We start from the raw sequence: 20,186 nt of genomic DNA on the forward strand, positions 1-20,186 counted from the left end.
TTGACCTTGCAAAGATGCTTTAAGGATTTTCCTTTTAATGGTGATGGAGTCATTGCTCTAAAAAAAGCATACAATCAACAATACCTCTAATCATAGTTAAGTTAAAAATTGTTTTTAAGCTTATTATAGTAAATCCATTATACAAAAAGACAAAAATAATCTCAACAATTGAAGAATTTCAAAATGAACCATATGAAAATACCAGTCTATCCTCACAAGCTAATTTTAATAGGTTTTTTTTTTTAGGGGTAAGAACATAATTCTACTATTGTAATCTATTGTAAATCAAGTCTAATATACAATATTTTTTCCACACATATTAACTTTTCTTTTAATTGTTTTAAAATTTATTTTAAACAACTTCAAGCTATATTTTAACCGGGTTAAGAATTGATTTACTTAGTTAACCCAATTCTTTTCAACAAGATAAACTATCATCCAATTTAATTTAAAACTCAAGTCAATCTACCTCCCCTTGAACAGGTTACTGATCCACTGTATTCAACCGAGTTTAACAGCAGTAATCTCAACAACCCCTTATTCGGGCGGGTCCAGTCCATTTCCGAAGGTCATGCAATCCAGCCATTCAGGTCCCACCAAGTCAGCTACTGGTCCATCTTACAACGGTCATGGGTCCCATTCCTTACACACCTTAGAAATGGTTAAAAAAGTCATATTTCTTTCATTCCATGGCAGCAAGGCACAGTTGTTGACTTCCTGTCTGCAAGCAACTTCCTTACTAAGTTGCATGTCTCTTCATGTCAATCGCATTTCCCTGTCTTAATCTTTCCTTATAATAAGTAAAGCAACAGTCTTTTGAGAACAATTTGAGACTTTAAATTACGGGGAACCAGATAATGAAGTAACTAAAGGGTCACACTTTCACAACTGTTTGGTTCTTGGCTTTATCAAGAAACTTTAACTTCTCTTTGCAGTGCAGTTCTCTAACTATAAGAAGTTGCAATATACAATTGGGTCATCTACGTTGTCTCTGTTTTAACCAGGGCTCAATTGGAAGGCCTGAATTTTGAATATCTAGCCTTTCTTGGGGTGTTTTGATCAAAAGATTGGTACTTGTCTTCTCTTTTAAGAGTTTAGATTTTGAATGTGCAGGAAAGAATGATGCTGTGTTTATAATCTTCTCTTGTTGTTGCCCTTATGATCGGCATTTGCACAATTTGACTTGGTTTGCATGTGCCTTTGATTCTGATAGTTTCTTTTTGCCGTCAATTTTTAGGCTGGTCATAATTTAAGAACAGAAATGGAAGTCATTTTAGTGGATTTTTGCTCGATTTATTTGTGGCTGAGACTTGGAATGGATGTTACGAGTTGCCATCTAGAGTGTACTTTATGGCCAGCCTTTTCTTTTTTAATTATTTTCCCTGTCAGTTGTTCTGTTTGGATTCTGCTTATATGCTGATATAAATTTTCTCTAGGGCATGTGAATCATCAGTTTAGTTAAGAGGGTATCACCGAATTCTGATCAAATGCTTATAAAACTAATCACTGACTAGAAATCTTGTATAATCTGATGTTTAAACATAAATACTGGAATACCTAGTTTCATGACCAGCGCAGTTTAAAAAACTGGTTGAGAATCGAAAAAACTGGGTTTGCATTTTATGACGATTTTGTGATATATTTTACAGTTCATGAGGGTGCTGTTGTCTTTAGTTTTTGCTTGTATGTGTACATCTGCCTGCACATGAAAATTCAGTCGTTTAATCATTTACTTAAAGTTTCTGCTGTATAATTATGTTTCAGCTACTGGTTACCTTCTGGAGATTTAATATTAGATGCAAGCTGTACTTTCCTTACTAATCGTTGGTGCATTGTTGTTAGGATGGATACAATCAGAAAGGATAACTGGGATGACGAATACTCCATCATCGGAGACATGGGTGAGATTGGGTTCATCGATTTTGAGGATGACAAATCTGTCTGCAACTATGATCCTGCCACTGAAGGACCAATCGTTATATCTATCCCATTTCCCTTTGTGCAAGGGAAGCCCCATACTATTCTTGTAGGTGAAATTTCAAAATGTGCGATTACAATAGCAAACACCACTGGTGATCCCGTGGAGCTTTGGGGAGTGAGGATATTCTGCTCAAATCCTGCAGACTCGTTTACTTTGTCTTTGAAAGAACCTCCATCTGCAAACTCGAATGCAGAAAAATTATATGGCTTCATGGAGGGATATTCCCTCGAGGACAGAGTACTTCAGCCGCATGATACACTTACCGTTTGGTTATCTTGCAAACCAAAGGAAATGGGGTTGCACACATCTGTGGTATATTTTGATGCAGGTGATGATAGGATTGAACGCGTTGTTTTTCTTTTGGCTGAAGACAATGTCTCCCGTTCTCTGGCTCCCAACAGACCATTTTCAAAAACACCAAGAAGAAAACAATTTGTAGTTGATGAGCATGTGGTTTCCCCGCGTCCTGCCAGGGAAACAACTCATGGATTTAAGTATAGGCTTCCTCAATTTCCAATACCCAGTAATCTCAGAGAGTTATTGAAGAATAAGCAAGTCCCTGATGTTATGATGGAAGATTTGAGTATGGGGACCTATGCTGCATTCTTCAGTATATTGGTTGTAATGGAAGAGCTACATCTAGAGGTAATATAAATGATTTGCAATTTCAGGAATGTACAAATACTCAATGTCTTTAGGGTCTAACATTTGTCATATATTTTCAGGAAGAAATGAGGTGCCATAACATGGAGTGTGTTAACATGAGAAGGAAGGGGTCTCAGTTTTTGGCTCTCGAGGTCCCTGGGCTGGCTGAACGAAGGCCTTCACTTGTGAGTGGTGATCTTGTTTTTGTGAGGCTTGAAAATGCACCTGACAGCAATGCATATCAGGTTTGTTCCTATTCTGGAAGAAAGATCTATCTCATAGAAGTATGCATACATGCAAAATGAATATTTGCTTTTCATGGAAGGATGCAAATTGGATCACCACATATAAGAAGGGCATCAATATGGGTTACAGAATAGTTGCATAAATAATAGATTATACATCAAACAACACATGGTAAATAACTCAATATGACGTACAAATTTGCATCCGGTGCATGTGATGCTCTTCTGAACTATGAAAAAGTTATGATTTTATTGTAGTTATCATTGTAGTGAGTCATTTTATTCTTGCAAGTAACTCTTTTGGGGAGGGTGAGTTGGTTAGTTGATGTGTAACTTGAGAGCTAGGTTATTTAAACTTGAGAATTACAGAATGCTTTTTAGCAGGAAGCTTTGAGCCTGATTTAGTTCTCGTTTTTTTAAAGTTATTCAAAATTGCAAGTTATAGAAAATGTTAATTTGGCAATTCACTTTATACACCTTTAATGAGATTCCCTTGTTAATTTCTTAGATATGCGTTTACCAGACGCTCAAGAACCCATTGCTTCAAATAATACTTTGCTGTTCAATGTGAATTATTTAATAGATAATTACCTGCTAGCTTCATCCAGTGTGCTGGAATACCTAGCTGAAAAGGTTTTCTTGCAATCGATATAGAATGTCAGAGGATGGGGTACTTCTTTTACCATTAACGAGGTGAATGATGGTGATAAAATGATTGCTACCATCCATATATTTGAGCTTAGAACTCCCCCCCCCCTTTCTTGGTAAAGGATCACTGATGCATAGAAGAAGAAACATGAGAAGGAAGTTATTTTATCCAATTGTTCTATATGGATTCAATAAGATCTGCATCTTGCACAACATTCGGCTATTGCATTGGTCAAAGAACATGTTTGGGAAGAAAAATCTATTGATAGTCACCAAAATATTTAGTAACAATGAGTCAAGGATGTGATGAGTAGTTTCCCTGCCCTTCATGTTGCTTTGTGGAGTAAAGTTGCTTTCGTAGTGTCATAATGACAGGAGAAAATTGGTCGTGACAGATCAAGGTGGCAGAGGAAGTTGCAAGTTTGAATCCTTCTTTCCCCAGACTATTAAACTATAAAAAAGGAGGTAGCTGAAGATAGCATGCCTCGAATAACATCTTGCTGACCAAAATATACACAGAATTTGCCCTGTCTATTTCATTCTGTGTATATTTATCTCATGCTTTAACTTATCCTGTGACACTTGTAACTGAACTAACAGGCCAGCCTCACCCTATCAATCTTTACCTCCTTAAAGTGATTTTTCCCTTATCAGGGCTGGTTCTAATTTCTTCAATGGGAGGAAGAGGGTTTGGTTTTCTCTTGGCAATTGGCATGTCTGATTTTGAAAAACCAGTCTTTTGTCTATTTCATTTCATTTAAAATAGTATTACCTTTCTGTTTCAGGGATGCATTTACCGAGTTGAGGCTGATGAAGTGCTTTTGAAATTTACCAACAATCTTCTTACCCATCACCGGGATGGAAACTTATATAATGTTCGATTTACATATAATAGGGTGAATACGAGGAGGTTGTATCAAGCTGTGCAAGCAGCAGGGGGCTTAGAGCATGATCTTCTATTTCCATCTGAATCAACCAAAAGGAGACTGATCAAGACACCTGGGTTCGTGCCTTTTAATAGTAGTCTCAATCAGGAGCAGATACGTTCTGTTGAGATGATCCTTGGCTGTGAAGGTGCTCCTCCCTATGTCATTTATGGGCCTCCAGGTACTGGTAAAACAATGACCTTGGTGGAAGCAATGTTGCAAATATATGCAACAAGAAAGAATGATCGAATTCTTGTGTGTGCTGCTTCGAACAGTGCAGCAGATCACATATTAGAAAAACTCATTGGCAATGATGTTGCTAAAGTCAAAGAGAATCAGATCTTTAGGCTAAACGCAAGTAGCCGTTCTTATGAAGACGTTCACCCTGATCATATCCGCTTTTGCTATTTTGACGAATCCATTTTTCAATGTCCTCCTCTCAGGGCCTTGGTACAATACAGGATCATTATTTCTACGTATATGAGTTCATCCCTACTGTACGCAGAAGGTGTCAGCAGTGGCCATTTCTCTCATATCTTCTTAGATGAATCTGGCCAGGCTTCAGAACCAGAAAGCATGGTTCCTATAGCTAACTTTTGCAGCAGGGAAACTGTCATTGTTCTAGCAGGTGACCCACAGCAACTAGGTCCTGTCATATATTCCAAAGATGCTAAGGCTTTTGGGTTGGGAAAATCTTATCTTGAAAGGCTGTTTGAATGTGAACCTTACAGAAATGGTGATGAAGGTTTTGTAATAAAATTAGTGAGGAATTATCGATGTCATGCAGCAATTCTACACCTGCCATCAAAACTTTTCTATGAAGGGGAGTTGCTTGCATGTAAAGAAGATGCCTCTTCCTCCATTAGTTCTATTGTGGATTTTCTTCCTAATAAAGAATTTCCAGTTTTATTCTTTGGAATTCAAGGCTTCGACGAGAGAGAAAGAAACAATCCTTCATGGTTTAACAGAATCGAGGCCAGCAAGGTTGTTGAAGTTATCAAAAAGCTCAGAGCAAGTGGAGATCTAGATGAGGCAGATATAGGAGTAATAACACCTTATCGGCAGCAGGTCCTGAAGATCAAAAAGGTACTTGAAAATTGGGAATTGTCGGATGTTAAGGTTGGGAGTGTTGAACAGTTTCAGGGACAGGAGAGAGAGGTCATTATCGTATCTACGGTAAGGTCAACTATAAAGCACAATGACTTTGACAGAACCTACCGTCTGGGGTTTCTTAGCAACCCAAAGAGGTTTAATGTTGCAATTACCCGAGCCAGATCCTTGCTTATCATTGTTGGGAATCCACACATAGTCAGCCTGGTACTTCCTCTTCTCCACTCATGGTTTCAATCCAACGCATTTTTATCCACCTTTTCTGGTTCAAGCTCCTTTCTGCTAAGGAATGCAACTAAGAACTTTCCAATCATATCTCCTGACCTCTCATCTTTCCTTGCTGCAAAAGTTTCGTGTCGTTGTGTCAGACTTTTCTTCTGGGTTGTTGCAAAGCATGTCCAGAGGGTCAAATTAGTTCATCATGTTTGATATGGAATATGCATGTTGCATGCTGTTTTTAGCATTTATGTTGATATCTGGGTTACTCACATGTAGTCGAAACATGACACATGTAAGCAACACACAGACGAACATACTCTTTATCTACTATTAGTCAAGCATGCTTGGAACTTGTTCATGTAGTTACTAAAACCATCTTTTTTTTGTCTTTTTTTGTGAGCTTGTAATGTTAGCAAATTAAATGACAACTGAATTCTTCGTTTTGAAGGATCCTTGCTGGGAAAAGCTTTTGTGGTTTTGTGCCGACAATAACTCCTACAAGGGCTGCCCTTTACCTGAAAGACAATCCTCTGCATGTGAAGAGCCTATCCTGAAAAGAAATTCAACTAGTGAATTCGAGAACTCGTGCCATTCGAGAGTCAGGGAATGGTTTCAGACACTTGATGAAGAGGTTCCACAGATTACACAGATTGTCGCGGACGCAGCTGAGGGGTCTGGCTGCCGGAAATAAACTTGCTCAGACTTCCTTTTTCATATTATGTTTTCTTAGATTTAAGCAATATTTCTGCAGTAGGGCTTTTCAAGGAATTCACGAACTTATATTTTAGGGGACAAGTGAGATGCATATTATAATTTGCCTCATGACTATTACAATAACCATTTTGCAACGATACAGAAAAGACCCTTTTTGTAATAATACAGAAAAGGATGTTTACAGAATTTTCTGTCATATTCATTTAGCCACCTTTCTCATCAGCTTTACTTGCCTCCTTGTCTGATAAAAAAATGCAAACTGCCTGATATGCATAGATTTCAAAATGGCTGTAGCAACTGTGGAGAAACACCACAATGGCATAAAGTCCACAGAATGTCTCTGTTTTTGCCGACTTCTATCGCTACAGCTCCTCGTATCAAAAATTTTCATGGCCTATTTCAAAGTTGGCAACAAATAATGATTTGAAATAAATAAACTTGGGATTCACTAATCTCCATGCTTGCCATACCCAATCCAAGGCTACAGCTAATAAAAAATCATTTAATTGTTCAACATGTTTTTTTTTTTTAATGAAAATTTGAATATTTTTTTTAAATTATTTTTTTAGTGTTTTTAAATTGTTTTGATGTCTAATAAACACTTTAAAAAGAAATCATTATCATACTCTCAAACACCTTATTTATTTGAGGGCTAATCCAAGATTTGGTTTAGATTTTATTTTAAATATTTGAAAAAGTTGATCGGGTTAAATTTTATTATCGGGCTTAAATAAGAGTCCATTTAATATTATGATAATAATAATTTTTTATTTTTTATTTTTTAAATTTTATTTTTAATATTATTCTATCAAAATAATAAAAAATATATATTCTCGACAAAAACATGTAAAAATAAATAGCCCCAGGAACTTGGATCGCATGCGCAATAATGTTAGATGTGCCGCAATGAAGAAGGTAGGAGAGATGACATGATGTGAAATGCAAAAGACAATCCCACATCGAAACAACATAAGATGCGGGGCAAGGCATGAGAATATAAATATGAAGCCCTTCCCAACGTTTCACATACTTACCTGGACGGGGTCAATGGGCGATCAAAAAGGTCCATGGCCTAGGTCAGTGACATCCATTGCACTGAGGATGGGTGCTGGCTTAAGGTCTCTCCAAGTGGGAGATCCTACGTCAAAATTTGTGGTAGAGGGGGCTGCGCAAGTCGCGGCCCCTGTAATTCTAGTCTGTAAATGTCTTGTTTATTGTTGTGGGCGATAACAACTCGTGAAGTCTTACACTTTTAACTACGTCAGGTACATCTAATGGAGGTTCAAGAAACGAGCAAGATGTCTTTCATTAATGGGGGCAGTTACTGCAGCTTGGCACCATGGCACGTCTGACCTCTCTGGTGAACTTGCCCGCCCCTTCTCCCAGACTGGGACTGACTCTCACGGACAGATATCTGCTTGGCACCAAGATGCCCGAGTGCGCCATGGCACGTCTGACCTTTCTGGTGAACTTGCCTACTCCTCCCAGACTGGGACTGACTCTCACAGACAGTATGATAATTGCATATAGAAAGATCAGGGTTCGCCCATTTTTCATCACCTTGGCCAATCCGGCAGGGATGGTTAGATTACTTTATTAATTTCCAAAGAGGTCATGCAAGCTTAAGAAATTTCAAGTTTCCAATCTTTCTCTGGGGAAAAGTGCTCCGGGCATTCGAGAGAACTCTTTAAGAAATGGGGGGAAAGAAACTATAGCATGACACTTGTGGCTTATAGGCCATGGAGAAGTACATCTTAAAATAGATGTTGGCAGTTCATACCAGCAAAGAAAGCACTTCAGCATTATTTAGCCTTCCTCATTTGATACCCAAAAGGTAACAGTGGCAAGAAATTAATACAGGATCTTCAGTTCTGCCTCCGGAAACACAACGATGAGAGGTTGGGGATTCAGTTTTTATACAAAACCAGACCCGTAGTCCATTGAGGAAGAAATTTGGTGGTGTCAAGATATTCATTAGTTTTGAACACAACCAAAAATGACTACATAAATTTCTCTCACTGCATGATTTCAAGAAGTATTACCTTTCTTCATCTAGTTCTTTCCCCCTTTTTTGTTTATTTATTCGATAACATAACTCTCTAGTTATAGCACACTCGTCAAGGGCCAGTCAGCTTCGAGGGAGGGTGAGTTGGGATGTGATTATCATGTATCCCATATCCGAAAAAAGAAAACGAGCTGTCAGATAGTGCCTATAAAACCCCAAGCAAATAATCTTTCAAAGCACGCAGCCGCGTGGTGAGCACAGAGCGAACTATTCTTTCGCCTTTTACTAAAGAATACTGTGTGCTCTCCGCAAACAGCGGCATACGCTAATTTTTTTGAGGGTGTTCTTCTTCTGAAGGGGAGCCCTAGCAATTCTAGTCCCAAGCCTTATCATCTGTGGTTTGAGTTCTTGAGGAAGATCTTACCGATAAATCTTCTCCATGTAAGAATAATGTCATTAAACTGCTTAATGTATTTAGCATTGACATCTAGTTTCATAATACTGATTTCACTTTGTGCCCGTGGTTGTATTATCTGTTGGTAGTCCTACTTGTGATCTTCCAAGAGAATTGATAAAGGTGTGCCATTTCATAATACTGAGAAAGTGCGTTGGTGCTATGCTGTATTGTTAAAGAAGAATCGTCTCAAGTTCTTTGTTACTTGCATACATACGATGACATGAACCCAGTGCAGCATCTTGTGGTTTTTTTATTCAAAATGGTAGCTGCAACTTACAATGGAGAACCTTCACAATGGCATGAATTCCACCAAAATGTCTCTTTTTCTGTTCTCTGTTACTTGTTGTGATGGCTCAGAAATTTTTAGCAGATCTCACATCTTTTCAATGTTTGATGCAGAAGATGACAGGATGAGTATTGTTAATATATAGGAAATCCCCACGTCGAGAAAGCATGAGATGCAAGGCAAGGCATGGGAACATAAATAAGAAGATCAAAGCAACCAGAGACATACTTACCTGGACGGGGTTAATGGGCAATCATGAAGGTCCATGGCCTAGCTAGGTCAGTGACGTCCATTGCATTTAGGATGGGTGCTGGCTTAAGGTCTCCCCATGTTGGGAGAGCCTACGTCATAATTTGTGGTAGAGGGGCTGCGCAAGTCGCGGTCCTGTCCAATCCTAGTAAACACTTTGCAAGAAGCCCACCTTTCAAAATGAATAACGTACCAAGGGACCATGAGTTACTAATGGAAGTAATGTTTTTGCCTCGTCCTAATGGAATCAAAACAACTTGGAGATGGTGAACATTCTTGGCTTAACAAGCAGCAGAAACAAATGTCATGCTTAGGGGAGTTGGGTTCGAAACACAAATCCAACTACAGATTTTATGGTGTTTGAAAGTTAACAGACAAATCACTGTTTAACCAAGCAGTGAAGTAGGCAACGGGTATGAATTAGCATTAAGAAGGCAATAGACTTTCCAGAAATTAGTTTCCAAGCATTTTCTGGCTGATACCCTATTGCAGCAGCAGCTGAACAAGGCACATGAAAACAACTAAGAATTGGAGAAAAAGAAGAACTATGTGTAGTCTCAGATTTCTTGGCTTTAAGTCAATGGGGATGAGTCCTTGAATAAGAGTTGCCAGTACATACAAGCAAAGCTTCATTGAAAGAAACTATTTTCCGTAGCTTCATCGCTTGATAGTTGATTCATATATAAATGGTTAGGTGGAACAAGAAATCACTAGAAGGATCTTCTGCGATGCCCGGAAAGAATAAAGAAATTGGATGTGTAAGCCAAGATCCATAATAGTCCTTTCCCTTTTCTTTTTCAACTGGGGAATGTTTTCCCCCCTCTATGACCCCTAAGAGGTTGCTGAAGTCCATATCTAGTTTTAAACAATGATCAGACATTCTTCAATTCTGCCAGTAGTTTGATTTTCATGATATCTTTCCTTTTATCTGGTTTTTGTTTTCATCAAATGGTCTGATTGTCTCCTTGCTCGCGGGCATGCAGGGACAGAATTATAAGACAACCCATATCGGAGCAATACGAAATAACACGTGAGCAAGTGCCTATAAAAATGGAGCAGAGAGAATGGTTACAGCACGCAGCCGCGCGGTGAGCACAAAGCGAACTAATCTTTCGCCTTTTACTAAAGAATACCGTGTGCGCGCCGCAATCAGCGGCATACGCTTATTTTTGGAGGGTTCTTTTCCTTGCGGGAAGTACTCTAACCGAACAGTTTAAAGTTATGTTTCTCTATAACCATTGAAGTCATCTTAGGATCAGTCTTGTGTGGCTGTAATTACCCAATATTCTTGTATTTTTTTAAAATTGGGATATGGTGTACAAATGTCTTTGGTCATTAGCTCCTCTTGCTGTCGACACTTGCGTCAAAGCATTTTCGGAGTCACCAGACCTCAGCTTCTAAAGTGCTGAAGGGGATAAAACTCAAGACGCTTAGTAAGTGATCAAGCTTATGCAGATTCTATCCCCCATGATAACAAGTTCGTGCTTTTAGATTCCATCATTTTTTACTAACAAGAGTAAACGCATTGAAATCTCACTTAACAAAAAAGGAGGAGCAGTGATCTACTTTTCAGTCCTTGATCCTCATCTCTGCAACTGCATATCAGTATCTGACGTAGTAAGCAACATGTGGTATGCCATTATTTTGTGTCTGAACAAGTTCCATGGCATTGTAATCTGCTGTTATACATTGCTTGGTACTTTCAAATACGCATTGGTATGTATTTCTTCTTAGTACAAATTAGATTCTATTCACTGTATTAAATAACAATGAGCTGCTGGCTGTTTTTCTTTCAAGGTGAACAGCATTTTCTCCTTGGCAATTTCTGATAGGTTATTGTTCTTTTTTTTTTTTTTCTCCTTTTGTTCCGAGTCAGATTATCATCAATTGTCACGATATTGGGGATGGTTCATTAATCAAGGTCTCGATACAAAGCTTCGGAGGAAGCTGCCCAAATTCTCTTACCAAATCAACCTTTGAGGTTCTTTTTTGGAAACACATGCTTGGGATGGAACTGCTTTACTTGGAACCTTCACTAATTCTGGATTTTGATTCTCTACCATACAATCAATCAGTTTTTTAGGCATCAACATATCTCTACTCGGTATTAAATATAACTCATTGGACTAGAGAAAATGTGTCCAGGTGCATTGGGAATGCGTGAGGCGTTGTACGCTCAACTTTACAATCCCACACATAAAAAGACAACGTTTAAGCAAGGAATGTATCTATAAATAAGAAGCTCGAAGCAACATGCTCCATACTTACCTAGACGGGGTCGATGAGCGATCAGGAAGGTCCATGGCCTAGGTCAGTGGCATCCATTGCACTGAGGATGGGTGCTGGCTTAAGGTCTTCCCAAGTGGGAGATCCCACGTCAAAATTAATGGCAGAGAGGGCTGCGCAAGTCGCGGTCCTGTCCAATCCTAGTGAACACTTTGCGAGAAGCCCACCTTTCAAAATGAATAACGTACCAAGGGACCATGAGTTAATAATGGAAGTAATATTTTTGCCTCGTCGTAATGGAATCAAAACAGCTGGATATGGTGAACATTCTTGGCTTAGCAAGCAGCAGAAACAAAAATCGTGCTTAGCGGAGTTGGGTTCGAAACACAAAGCCAACTACAGATTATAATGGTGTTTGAAAGTAAACAGACAGATCATTGTTTAACCAAGCAGTGAAGTAGGCAACGGGTATGAATTAGCATTAAGAAGGCACTAGACTTTCCAGAAATTAGTTTCCAAGCATTTTCTGGCTGATACCCATTGTAGCAGCAGCTGAACAAGGCGCATGAAAACAACTAAGAATTGGAGAAAAAGAAGAACTATGTGTAGTCTCAGATTTCTTGGCTTTAAGTCAATGGGGATGAGTCTTGAATAAGAGTTGCCAGTACATACAAGCAAACCTTCATTTAAAGAAAGCAGTTCCTGTAGCTTCATCGCTTGATAGTTGATTCATATATAAATGGTTAGCAGGAACAAGAAATGACTACAAGGTTAAACAATGATGCCCGGAAAGCATAAAGAATTTGGATGTGTAAACCAAGATCCATAAGAGTGCTTTCCCTTTTCTTTTTCAACTGGGGAATGTCTTTCCCCCTCTATGACCCCTAAGAGGTTGCTGAAGTCCATATCTAGTTTTAAACACTGATCAGGCATTCTTCCATTCTGCGTAGTTTGATTTTCATGATATCTTTCCTTTTGTCTGGTTTTTGTTTTCATGAAATGGTCTGATTGTCTCATTGCTTGCGGGCATGCAGGGACAGAATTAGAAGACAACCCATATCGGAGCGAAACGAAATAACCCGTGAGCAAGTGCCTATAAAAATGGAGCAGAGAGAATGGTTACAGTACGCAGCCGCGCGGTGAGCACAAAGCGAACTATTCTTTCGCCTTTTACTAAAGAATACCGTGTGCGCGCCGCAATCAGCGGCATACGCTTATTTTTGGAGTGTTCTTTTCCTTGTGGCAAGTACCCTAACTGAACAGTTTAATGTTTTTCTTCTCTTAAATGAATTATCGTAGATTTATTTACTTGTGTATCGGTAATAGCTCAATATTCTTGTTATATTTCCAAATTGGGATGGTGTTCAAAGATATTTGGTCATTAGCTCCCTGGGCTGTCGACACTTGCGTCAAAGCGTTTGTGGAGTCACCAGACCTCAGCTTCTAAATTGCTGAAGGGGATAAAACTTAACTCAAGACTCATAGTAAGTGATCAAGCTATGCTGATTCCATCCCCCATGATAACAAGTTCTTGCTTTTAGATTCCATCTTTTTTTACAGAGTAAACGCCTTGAAATCTCACTTGACAAAAAACGGGGAGCAGTGATCTACTTTTCAGTCCTGTGGTATGCCCTTATTTTGTGTCTGAACAAGTTCTATGGCATTGTAATCTGCTGTTATACATTGCTTGGTACTGTCAAATACGCATTGGTATGTATTTCTTCTTAGTATAAATTAGATTCTATTCACTGTATTAATAAGAATGAGCTGCGTGCTGTTTTTCTTTCTAGGTGAACTACATTTTCTCCTTGGCAATTTCTGATGGTTTATTGTTCTTTTTTTTTTCTCCTTTTGTTCCAAGTCAGATTATCATCAATTGTCACGATATTGTGGATGATTCATTGATCAAGGTCTCGATACAAAGCTTCGTAAGAAGCTGCCCAAATTCTCTCACCAAATCAACCTTTGAAGTTCTTTTTTGGGAACAGATACTTGGGATGGAAATGCTTTACTTCCAACCTTCACTAATTCTGGATTTTGATTCTCTACCATACAATCAATCAGTTTTTTAAGCATCAACATATCTCTACTCGGTATTAAATATAACTCATTGGACTAGAAAAAATGCGTGTACAGGTGCATTGGGAATGCAGTGAAGCGTTATACGCTCAACTTTACAATCCCACACAGAGAAAAGACAACGTTTAAGCAAGGAATGTTTTTAGGACAAATTATTAATTATGCGTATGGTTTTGGGATTGTTTAATGATGATTTATGATTAATTGAGCTGTAATTATCAATTTGTTTTTATTGCATATAACTAAGTATCTCAAAAATAGTTTATATTTGTATTTTTTTTTATTTACAACTTATTCCCTTACTCAGGCTTTCGTTAACTAGTAAGTTTCTTGGTGATCAAAATACTAAAGGACAACTTCTATTCCTTTGATTTCATTGATAAAGGACAAAAATTCCTTGTTCATTGATAAATAACAATAATTCCTTGTTCTAATTATAATTATTATTATTTACAATCTCGAGGCCACACACATGAGACACTATTATTATTTTAATTATAATTATTATTACCACTACCACCATTTATTACTACTACTACTACTACTACCACTACCACTAATATTACTATTATCACCCATATTACTATAATAATAAACTATTATTATTACCACTATTATTAATATTATCATCATTATTAGTAGTATTATTAATAAGATTGTCAGTATCATTATCATTGCTATTACTATAACAAAAATTATAAACTTGATTCAAAGGATAAATTTAAAAACCATAAAAACTTTAATAAAAAGTTAAAGGAAACAAGTAAAAAAAATCAACAGAACCAAACTATAAAAAAATATATTATTGCTATTGAAAAAAATCATAAATTTGATTGGAACGATAAAATTTAAAACTATAAAAACTTTGATATAAAAGCCAAGGGAAAAAAAATGTGGATGAAATCACAAGAAACAAATAAAAAATCTATAAGCCATCTAAAAAAAATAGAAAAGAGTGGGGATCAAATTCGAGAGATGAAAAACTTGAGGTTAAAACTGAAAAAACTTTCCAATTTGAATTGATTTTTCCAAATAAAATAGGGACCAAATCTGAAAAGAAAAAAAGTTCAAGGCTGCTATGTTTTTTCAATGGATAGTGTGAAAATCGAGGCATAAGAAAGAGAAATGAAGGGGAAAAAATAAAATAAAACCGACACCAAACCAAATATTATCATCATATATACGCTACCTAAGAAGGAAGAGAACATCGAGATGCATTTAATGGCACGGCAAAATATGTTTTTTTCCACCACTGCAATCATCTACGCACTCGTCTAAAGACAGTGGAGTGGCAGATGCATATTGTGCAAGCATCAACAACTTTTTGTTTTTTTATGTGTTAAAAGAAAACATCACCCCCGAACCAAATAATTATTACTAAAACCATCATGAAATGATGAATTGGCCTCTGCAAAGATGCCATGAGGATTTTCCTTTGAAGGACAATAAAGTCATTGTACTGTTCAAAAAAAAGTAAAATGCCTATTGCCATAGTTAAGTGAATTTTTTTTTAAGGGTATTAAAGTAAATTTATTATACAAAAAGTTTATGAATAACAAAATAAATCATAAGAAAATAGTAATCTATCCCTACAGGCTAATTATAATGGTTTTTTTTAGGGGAAGAACATAATTCAACTATTGCAATCCAAGTAAATCATATCTAATATGAAGTGTTTTTCTAAAGCGAATTAGCTTTTTTTTTTAATTGTTTTAAAATTTATTTTAAACAGCTTCAAACTATGTTTTAACTAGATTCAGAATTAATTTACTCAGTTAACCCAGTTTAACAACAAGATAAACGGTCATCGAATTTAATTTAAAACCCAACCGAACCTCGCTCGAGTTCAACAGGCTACTGATCCACTGTATTCAACCGAGTTTAACAGCAGTATCTTTACAACCCCTTCTTCGGGTGGGTCCAGTCCATTTCCAAAGGTCAAGCAATCCAGCCATTCAGGTCCCACCTACTGGTCCATCTTACAAGGGTCATGGGTCCCATTCCTTACACACCTTAGAAATGGTTAAAAAAGGCATATTTCTTTCATTCCATAGCAGCAAGGCACAGTTGTTGACTTCCCGTGTGCAAGCAACTTCCTTACTAAGTTGCATGTCTCTTCATGTCAATCGCATTTCCCTGTCTTAATCTTTCCTTATAATAAGCAAAGCAGCAGTCTTTTGAGAACAATTTGAGACTTTAAATTACGAGGAAGCAGATAATGAAGTAACTAAAGGGTCACACTTTCACAACTGTTTGGTTCTTGGCTTTATCAAGAAACCTTAACTTCTCTTTGCAGTGCAGTTCTCTAACTATAAGAAGTTTCAATATACAATTGGGTCATCTTGGTTGTCTCTGTTTTAACCAGGGCTCAATTGGAAGGCCTGAATTTTGAATATCTAGCCTTTCTAGGGGTGTTTTGATCAAAAGATTGGTACTTGTCTTCTCTAAATTGTAAGAGTTCAGATTTTGAATGTGCAGGCAAGAATGATGCTGTGTTTATAATCTTCTCTTGCTGTTGTCATTATGATCGGCATTTGCACAATTTTGAATGTGTAGGCAATGGGATGAGTCCTTAAATAAGAGTTGACGGTACATACAAGCAAACCTTCATTTAAAGAAAGCAGTTCCAGTAGCTTCATCGCTTGATAGTTGATTCATATATAAATGGTTAGCAGGAACAAGAAATCACTACAAGGTTAAACAATGATGCCCGGAAAGCATAAAGAATTTGGATGTGTGAACCAAGATCCATAAGAGTCCTTTCCCTCTTTTCTTTTTCAACTGGGGAATGTTTTCCCCCCTCTATGAACCCTAAGAGGTTGCTGTAGTCCATATCTAGTTTCAAACACTGATCAGACATTCTTCAATTCTGCCAGTAGTTTGATTTTCATGATATCTTTCGTTTCGTCTGGTTTTTGTTTTCATCAAATGGTCTGATTGTCTCATTGCTTGCGGGCATGCGGGGACAAAATTACAAGACAACCCATATCGGAGCAATACGAAATAACCCGTGAGCAAGCGCCTATAAAAATGGAGCAGACAGGAAGGAATAAGCACGCAGCCGCGCGGTGAGCACAAAGCGAACTATTCTTTCGCCTTTTACTAAAGAATACCGTGTGCGCGCCGCAATCAGCGGCATACGCTTATTTTTGGAGGGTACTTTTCCTTGCGGGAAGTACCCTAACTATACAGTTTAAAGTTTGAGAAATTTCGATTTAGTTTACCTTCCTAACCATTTAAAACATAAACGTTGTGTTTCTGTATGATTAGTTTGTTTTTTTTAATGGATAGAAATTTTTTTATTCAAATTTCTTTACCCCATTTTATTTTTTTAAAATAAATATAAATTTAACAAGTATTATTTAATTTGCCCCATTTTATATCATAATATTTACACGGATGTATATATATAAATAATTTTTTAAAATAATATATAACCCCTGTTACCCCATTACGAAACATATTTAATTTACTGTATAAAATAAATGTTTATTTTACATTCCGAGTGGATTTATTGGAGGGTTTCACTTTCACATTCTCCCTTCACCTTCTTATTTAGAAATTTATCATTCAGCAAGACAGACTGAGCTTAGGCACGTCTCGAAGGAGGACGGGAGAAGGGATGCTTTTCATTCTTTATTTTATTATAGCCCTGTCCAAAAGGCTAACTAGAAATTGAATAAAGAAAGAGGAAGGTAGCTAGCAATTAGTGCGCATTGATACCTAGAAGAAATTCGCTCACGTGTGAATGCTGCCTTCCATGAAAAGCCCAAAAGCTTCTGCTTCCCGCTCTTTTTCTGCTGATAGGCTTGAAGTAAGTAAATAAAAGAGCAAGACCAATCCAGCCTTATCGCAGTCCATATCCTCCATATATCATTACACGCTTCCTTATCCACCATTTCTAAGTTTGATGGGCCCTAAAAGACACTTGTCTCATGTCATTACTGCTTGTCGGGACACCGCCACAAATGGGTCTTTGCTGTTGAGACAATTTTCCCTTTCCCTCGACGGCCCTGCCTACGAGTGGTATGACAATCCCAGGCCCGAGTCCATGCTGGAAACAAATACAAAGGGTTAAGGCAAGCACTCAGGTCGTCGGGTCAGCGGATCAGGTTAAAAAAGCAAATCAAACTAAAATGTCTTCCGGCTTAACCTCCTTATACAACCTAAAGGCTTGGCCTCGTTTCTTTTGGAGTTGGAGAATAGGCCTTATGGCACGGCTTGGTCAGTTATTCTCGTAGATAAGATTCGGACCGCCCCTTCTCTGAAAGCATGGCTTTTGCCTCCCTCTTTGGAGCTCGTGCATTCGTTGGGCGATCCCTTGCTCTCACGTCCGCGTCCTTGCTCGTCGTTTAGGCCGGTGAGTGAGATTTGTGCCAAGCAAGAGCTCTTTTTAGGAGGTAGGGGAAAGAGGATCAGAATCAGCAGCATCTTTTAGGAGAAAAAGAACCACCACCACCGGGAAAGCAAGCTCGCTTCCCACATTTCATTCTCTGCTTTCAACCGGGTTAGAACTCATCCCATACAAACAGGCAGTCTTTATAAAACAGTAAAGATCTTCTAATGCCATGCCTAAAAAAAGCAAGCCCAAGATCCTAAAAACAAAAGAGAGAGGGCTAAGCGCCTTAAGGCGGTCTCAGGCTACTTGCATTCGGTCACAGTGCTCTGGGCCATAGTTGGAGGACCCCAATCCTTCTACAATTGGTCAAGCGTTCGCCTTGGTCACTCACCACGGCATTAGCTACACCGATGGACGCTGCCCTCACTCGCCGATCCCCGACTCACTTCATTTCTCTTACTGGCGGGCTTCATTTTGTAAGCGTAAGCTATATAAATAGAGCCATTCAATGAAGAGTAAGCGAAAAAAGTTAGTTCCTTGACCCGATTCTCTATTCCATTCATCCTTATGCCTATACAGTTGATGTCAGGTCAGGTGGAACCCTGAACTCCATAGTTCTTTTGGAATGAACACACCACGCGGAACGGGTCTACCTGGCTTGTTATCTGCTGTCAGACATTGCTTGGTACTGTCAAAAACGCATATGTATGTATTCCTTCTTAGTATAAATTAGATTCTATTTCCAGTCAATTTTCAGTCCTATGATGAAGAATAGCATGTCTTTGTACAAGAATCATCAATGAGAAACCTGAGATTTCCGTGTAACAACTTTTCTATTCACTGTATTAATAACAATGAGCCGCTGGCTGTTTTTCTTTCAAGATGAACAGCATTTTCTCCTTGGTAATTTCTGATATTTCATTGTTCTTTTTTTTTTCCTTTTGTTCCAAGTTAGATTATCATCAATTGTCACGAGATTGGGGATGATGCATTGATCAAGGTCTCAATACAAAGCTTCGGAGGAAGCTGCCCAAATTCTCTCACCAAATCACCTTTAAAGTTCTTTTTTGGGAACAGATACTTGGGATGGAAATGCTTTACTTGCAACCTTCACTAATTCTGGATTTTGATTCTCTACCATACAATCAATCAGTTTTGTAGGCATCAACATATCTCTACTCGGTATTAAATATAACTCATTGGACTAGAAAAAATGCGTGTGCAGGTGCTTTGGGAACGCAGTGAAGCGTTGTACGTTCAACTTTACAATCCCACACAGGGAAAAGACAACGTTTAAGCAAGGAATGTGTCTATAAATAAGAAGCTCGAAGCAACATGTTCCATACTTACCTGGACGGGGTCTATGGGCGATCAGGAAGGTCTATGGCCTAGGTCAGTGATGTCCATTGCACTGAGGATGGGTGCTGGCTTAAGGTCTCCCCAAGTGGGAGATCCTGCGTCAAAATTTGTGGGAGAGGGGGCTGCGCAAGCCGCGGCCCCTGTCCAATTCTATCTCAAGATTTCTTGGAATTCCGACTTGGGAGTGCGATTCTAAATTCCAAGTTCATATGTTACTAATATGGAGCATTGGTTAGATAATTTCCTTGCAAGGTGATGGGAGTGCCAGGAGTTTTGAAAATATAGCCATAGAAGCGAATATTGGGGCATAGGTTAGATAAAATCTCCTTGCGAGGTGATGGGAGTGCGAGTTGTAGTTGTGAAAATATAGCCATAGAAAGAAGCTTGCTCAAGGTGTTAATTGTAACACTGCTAATCTTCCTCAGGGCAAATAATATTGAGCATCTTTAGCTTCATTCATCGTCGCCTTAACCATCAATCTCGTCAGGACAATATCCTTGGTAAACAAGGAGAGTCTCAAGAGAATGTGAGCAATAATCTCGAAGATGTGTAACACTCACATTTGCAATTGTATTTTAAAATGACAAATGTCCCAAGGTCATAACACCTGTAACGTAGTTCCAATTCCTTAATGCACATTCATGGAAACCGAACTGTACAGGGAGCTGCTATGCTCATTTGGCAGCAGCAGCTCAAGT

The 20,186-nt window shown here is 38.2% G+C and overlaps 1 protein-coding gene, 1 long non-coding RNA gene and 8 other non-coding genes across 10 annotated transcripts; all 10 read left to right on the forward strand.

Moving 5' to 3' along the window:
- Window positions 1-777: 777 nt before the first annotated feature.
- LOC118051388 (probable RNA helicase SDE3) lies at window positions 778-6,614 on the forward strand. Its single transcript, XM_035062014.2, has 5 exons — window positions 778-1,070; window positions 1,843-2,626; window positions 2,707-2,871; window positions 4,305-5,762; window positions 6,223-6,614. Exons 2-5 carry the CDS (start codon window positions 1,844-1,846, stop codon window positions 6,463-6,465), a joined length of 2,649 nt encoding a protein of 882 aa, XP_034917905.1. The 5' UTR covers window positions 778-1,070; window position 1,843; the 3' UTR covers window positions 6,466-6,614.
- Window positions 6,615-7,514: 900 nt separating this feature from the next.
- LOC118051538 (U1 spliceosomal RNA) lies at window positions 7,515-7,674 on the forward strand. The gene has a single exon (XR_004688049.1). It is a non-coding gene; the product is annotated as a U1 spliceosomal RNA (small nuclear RNA).
- A 1,061-nt stretch (window positions 7,675-8,735) lies between these two features.
- On the forward strand, window positions 8,736-8,853 carry LOC118051529 (U5 spliceosomal RNA). The gene has a single exon (XR_004688040.1). It is a non-coding gene; the product is annotated as a U5 spliceosomal RNA (small nuclear RNA).
- A 607-nt stretch (window positions 8,854-9,460) lies between these two features.
- On the forward strand, window positions 9,461-9,625 carry LOC118051523 (U1 spliceosomal RNA). Its single transcript, XR_004688034.1, has one exon. It is a non-coding gene; the product is annotated as a U1 spliceosomal RNA (small nuclear RNA).
- A 939-nt stretch (window positions 9,626-10,564) lies between these two features.
- LOC118051528 (U5 spliceosomal RNA) lies at window positions 10,565-10,682 on the forward strand. Its single transcript, XR_004688039.1, has one exon. It is a non-coding gene; the product is annotated as a U5 spliceosomal RNA (small nuclear RNA).
- A 1,063-nt stretch (window positions 10,683-11,745) lies between these two features.
- Window positions 11,746-11,906, forward strand: LOC118051525 (U1 spliceosomal RNA). The gene has a single exon (XR_004688036.1). It is a non-coding gene; the product is annotated as a U1 spliceosomal RNA (small nuclear RNA).
- Window positions 11,907-12,841: 935 nt separating this feature from the next.
- LOC118051527 (U5 spliceosomal RNA) lies at window positions 12,842-12,957 on the forward strand. The gene has a single exon (XR_004688038.1). It is a non-coding gene; the product is annotated as a U5 spliceosomal RNA (small nuclear RNA).
- Window positions 12,958-16,849: 3,892 nt separating this feature from the next.
- Window positions 16,850-16,967, forward strand: LOC118051526 (U5 spliceosomal RNA). Its single transcript, XR_004688037.1, has one exon. It is a non-coding gene; the product is annotated as a U5 spliceosomal RNA (small nuclear RNA).
- Window positions 16,968-17,916: 949 nt separating this feature from the next.
- LOC118051387 (uncharacterized) lies at window positions 17,917-19,636 on the forward strand. Its single transcript, XR_004688020.2, has 2 exons — window positions 17,917-18,834; window positions 19,085-19,636. It is a non-coding gene; the product is annotated as an uncharacterized lncRNA (long non-coding RNA).
- LOC118051540 (U1 spliceosomal RNA) lies at window positions 19,472-19,631 on the forward strand. Its single transcript, XR_004688051.1, has one exon. It is a non-coding gene; the product is annotated as a U1 spliceosomal RNA (small nuclear RNA).
- Window positions 19,637-20,186: the final 550 nt, after the last annotated feature.

This window comes from Populus alba, chromosome 5 (assembly GCF_005239225.2).
Source record: "Populus alba chromosome 5, ASM523922v2, whole genome shotgun sequence".
NCBI classification, from domain to species: Eukaryota; Viridiplantae; Streptophyta; class Magnoliopsida; order Malpighiales; family Salicaceae; genus Populus; species Populus alba.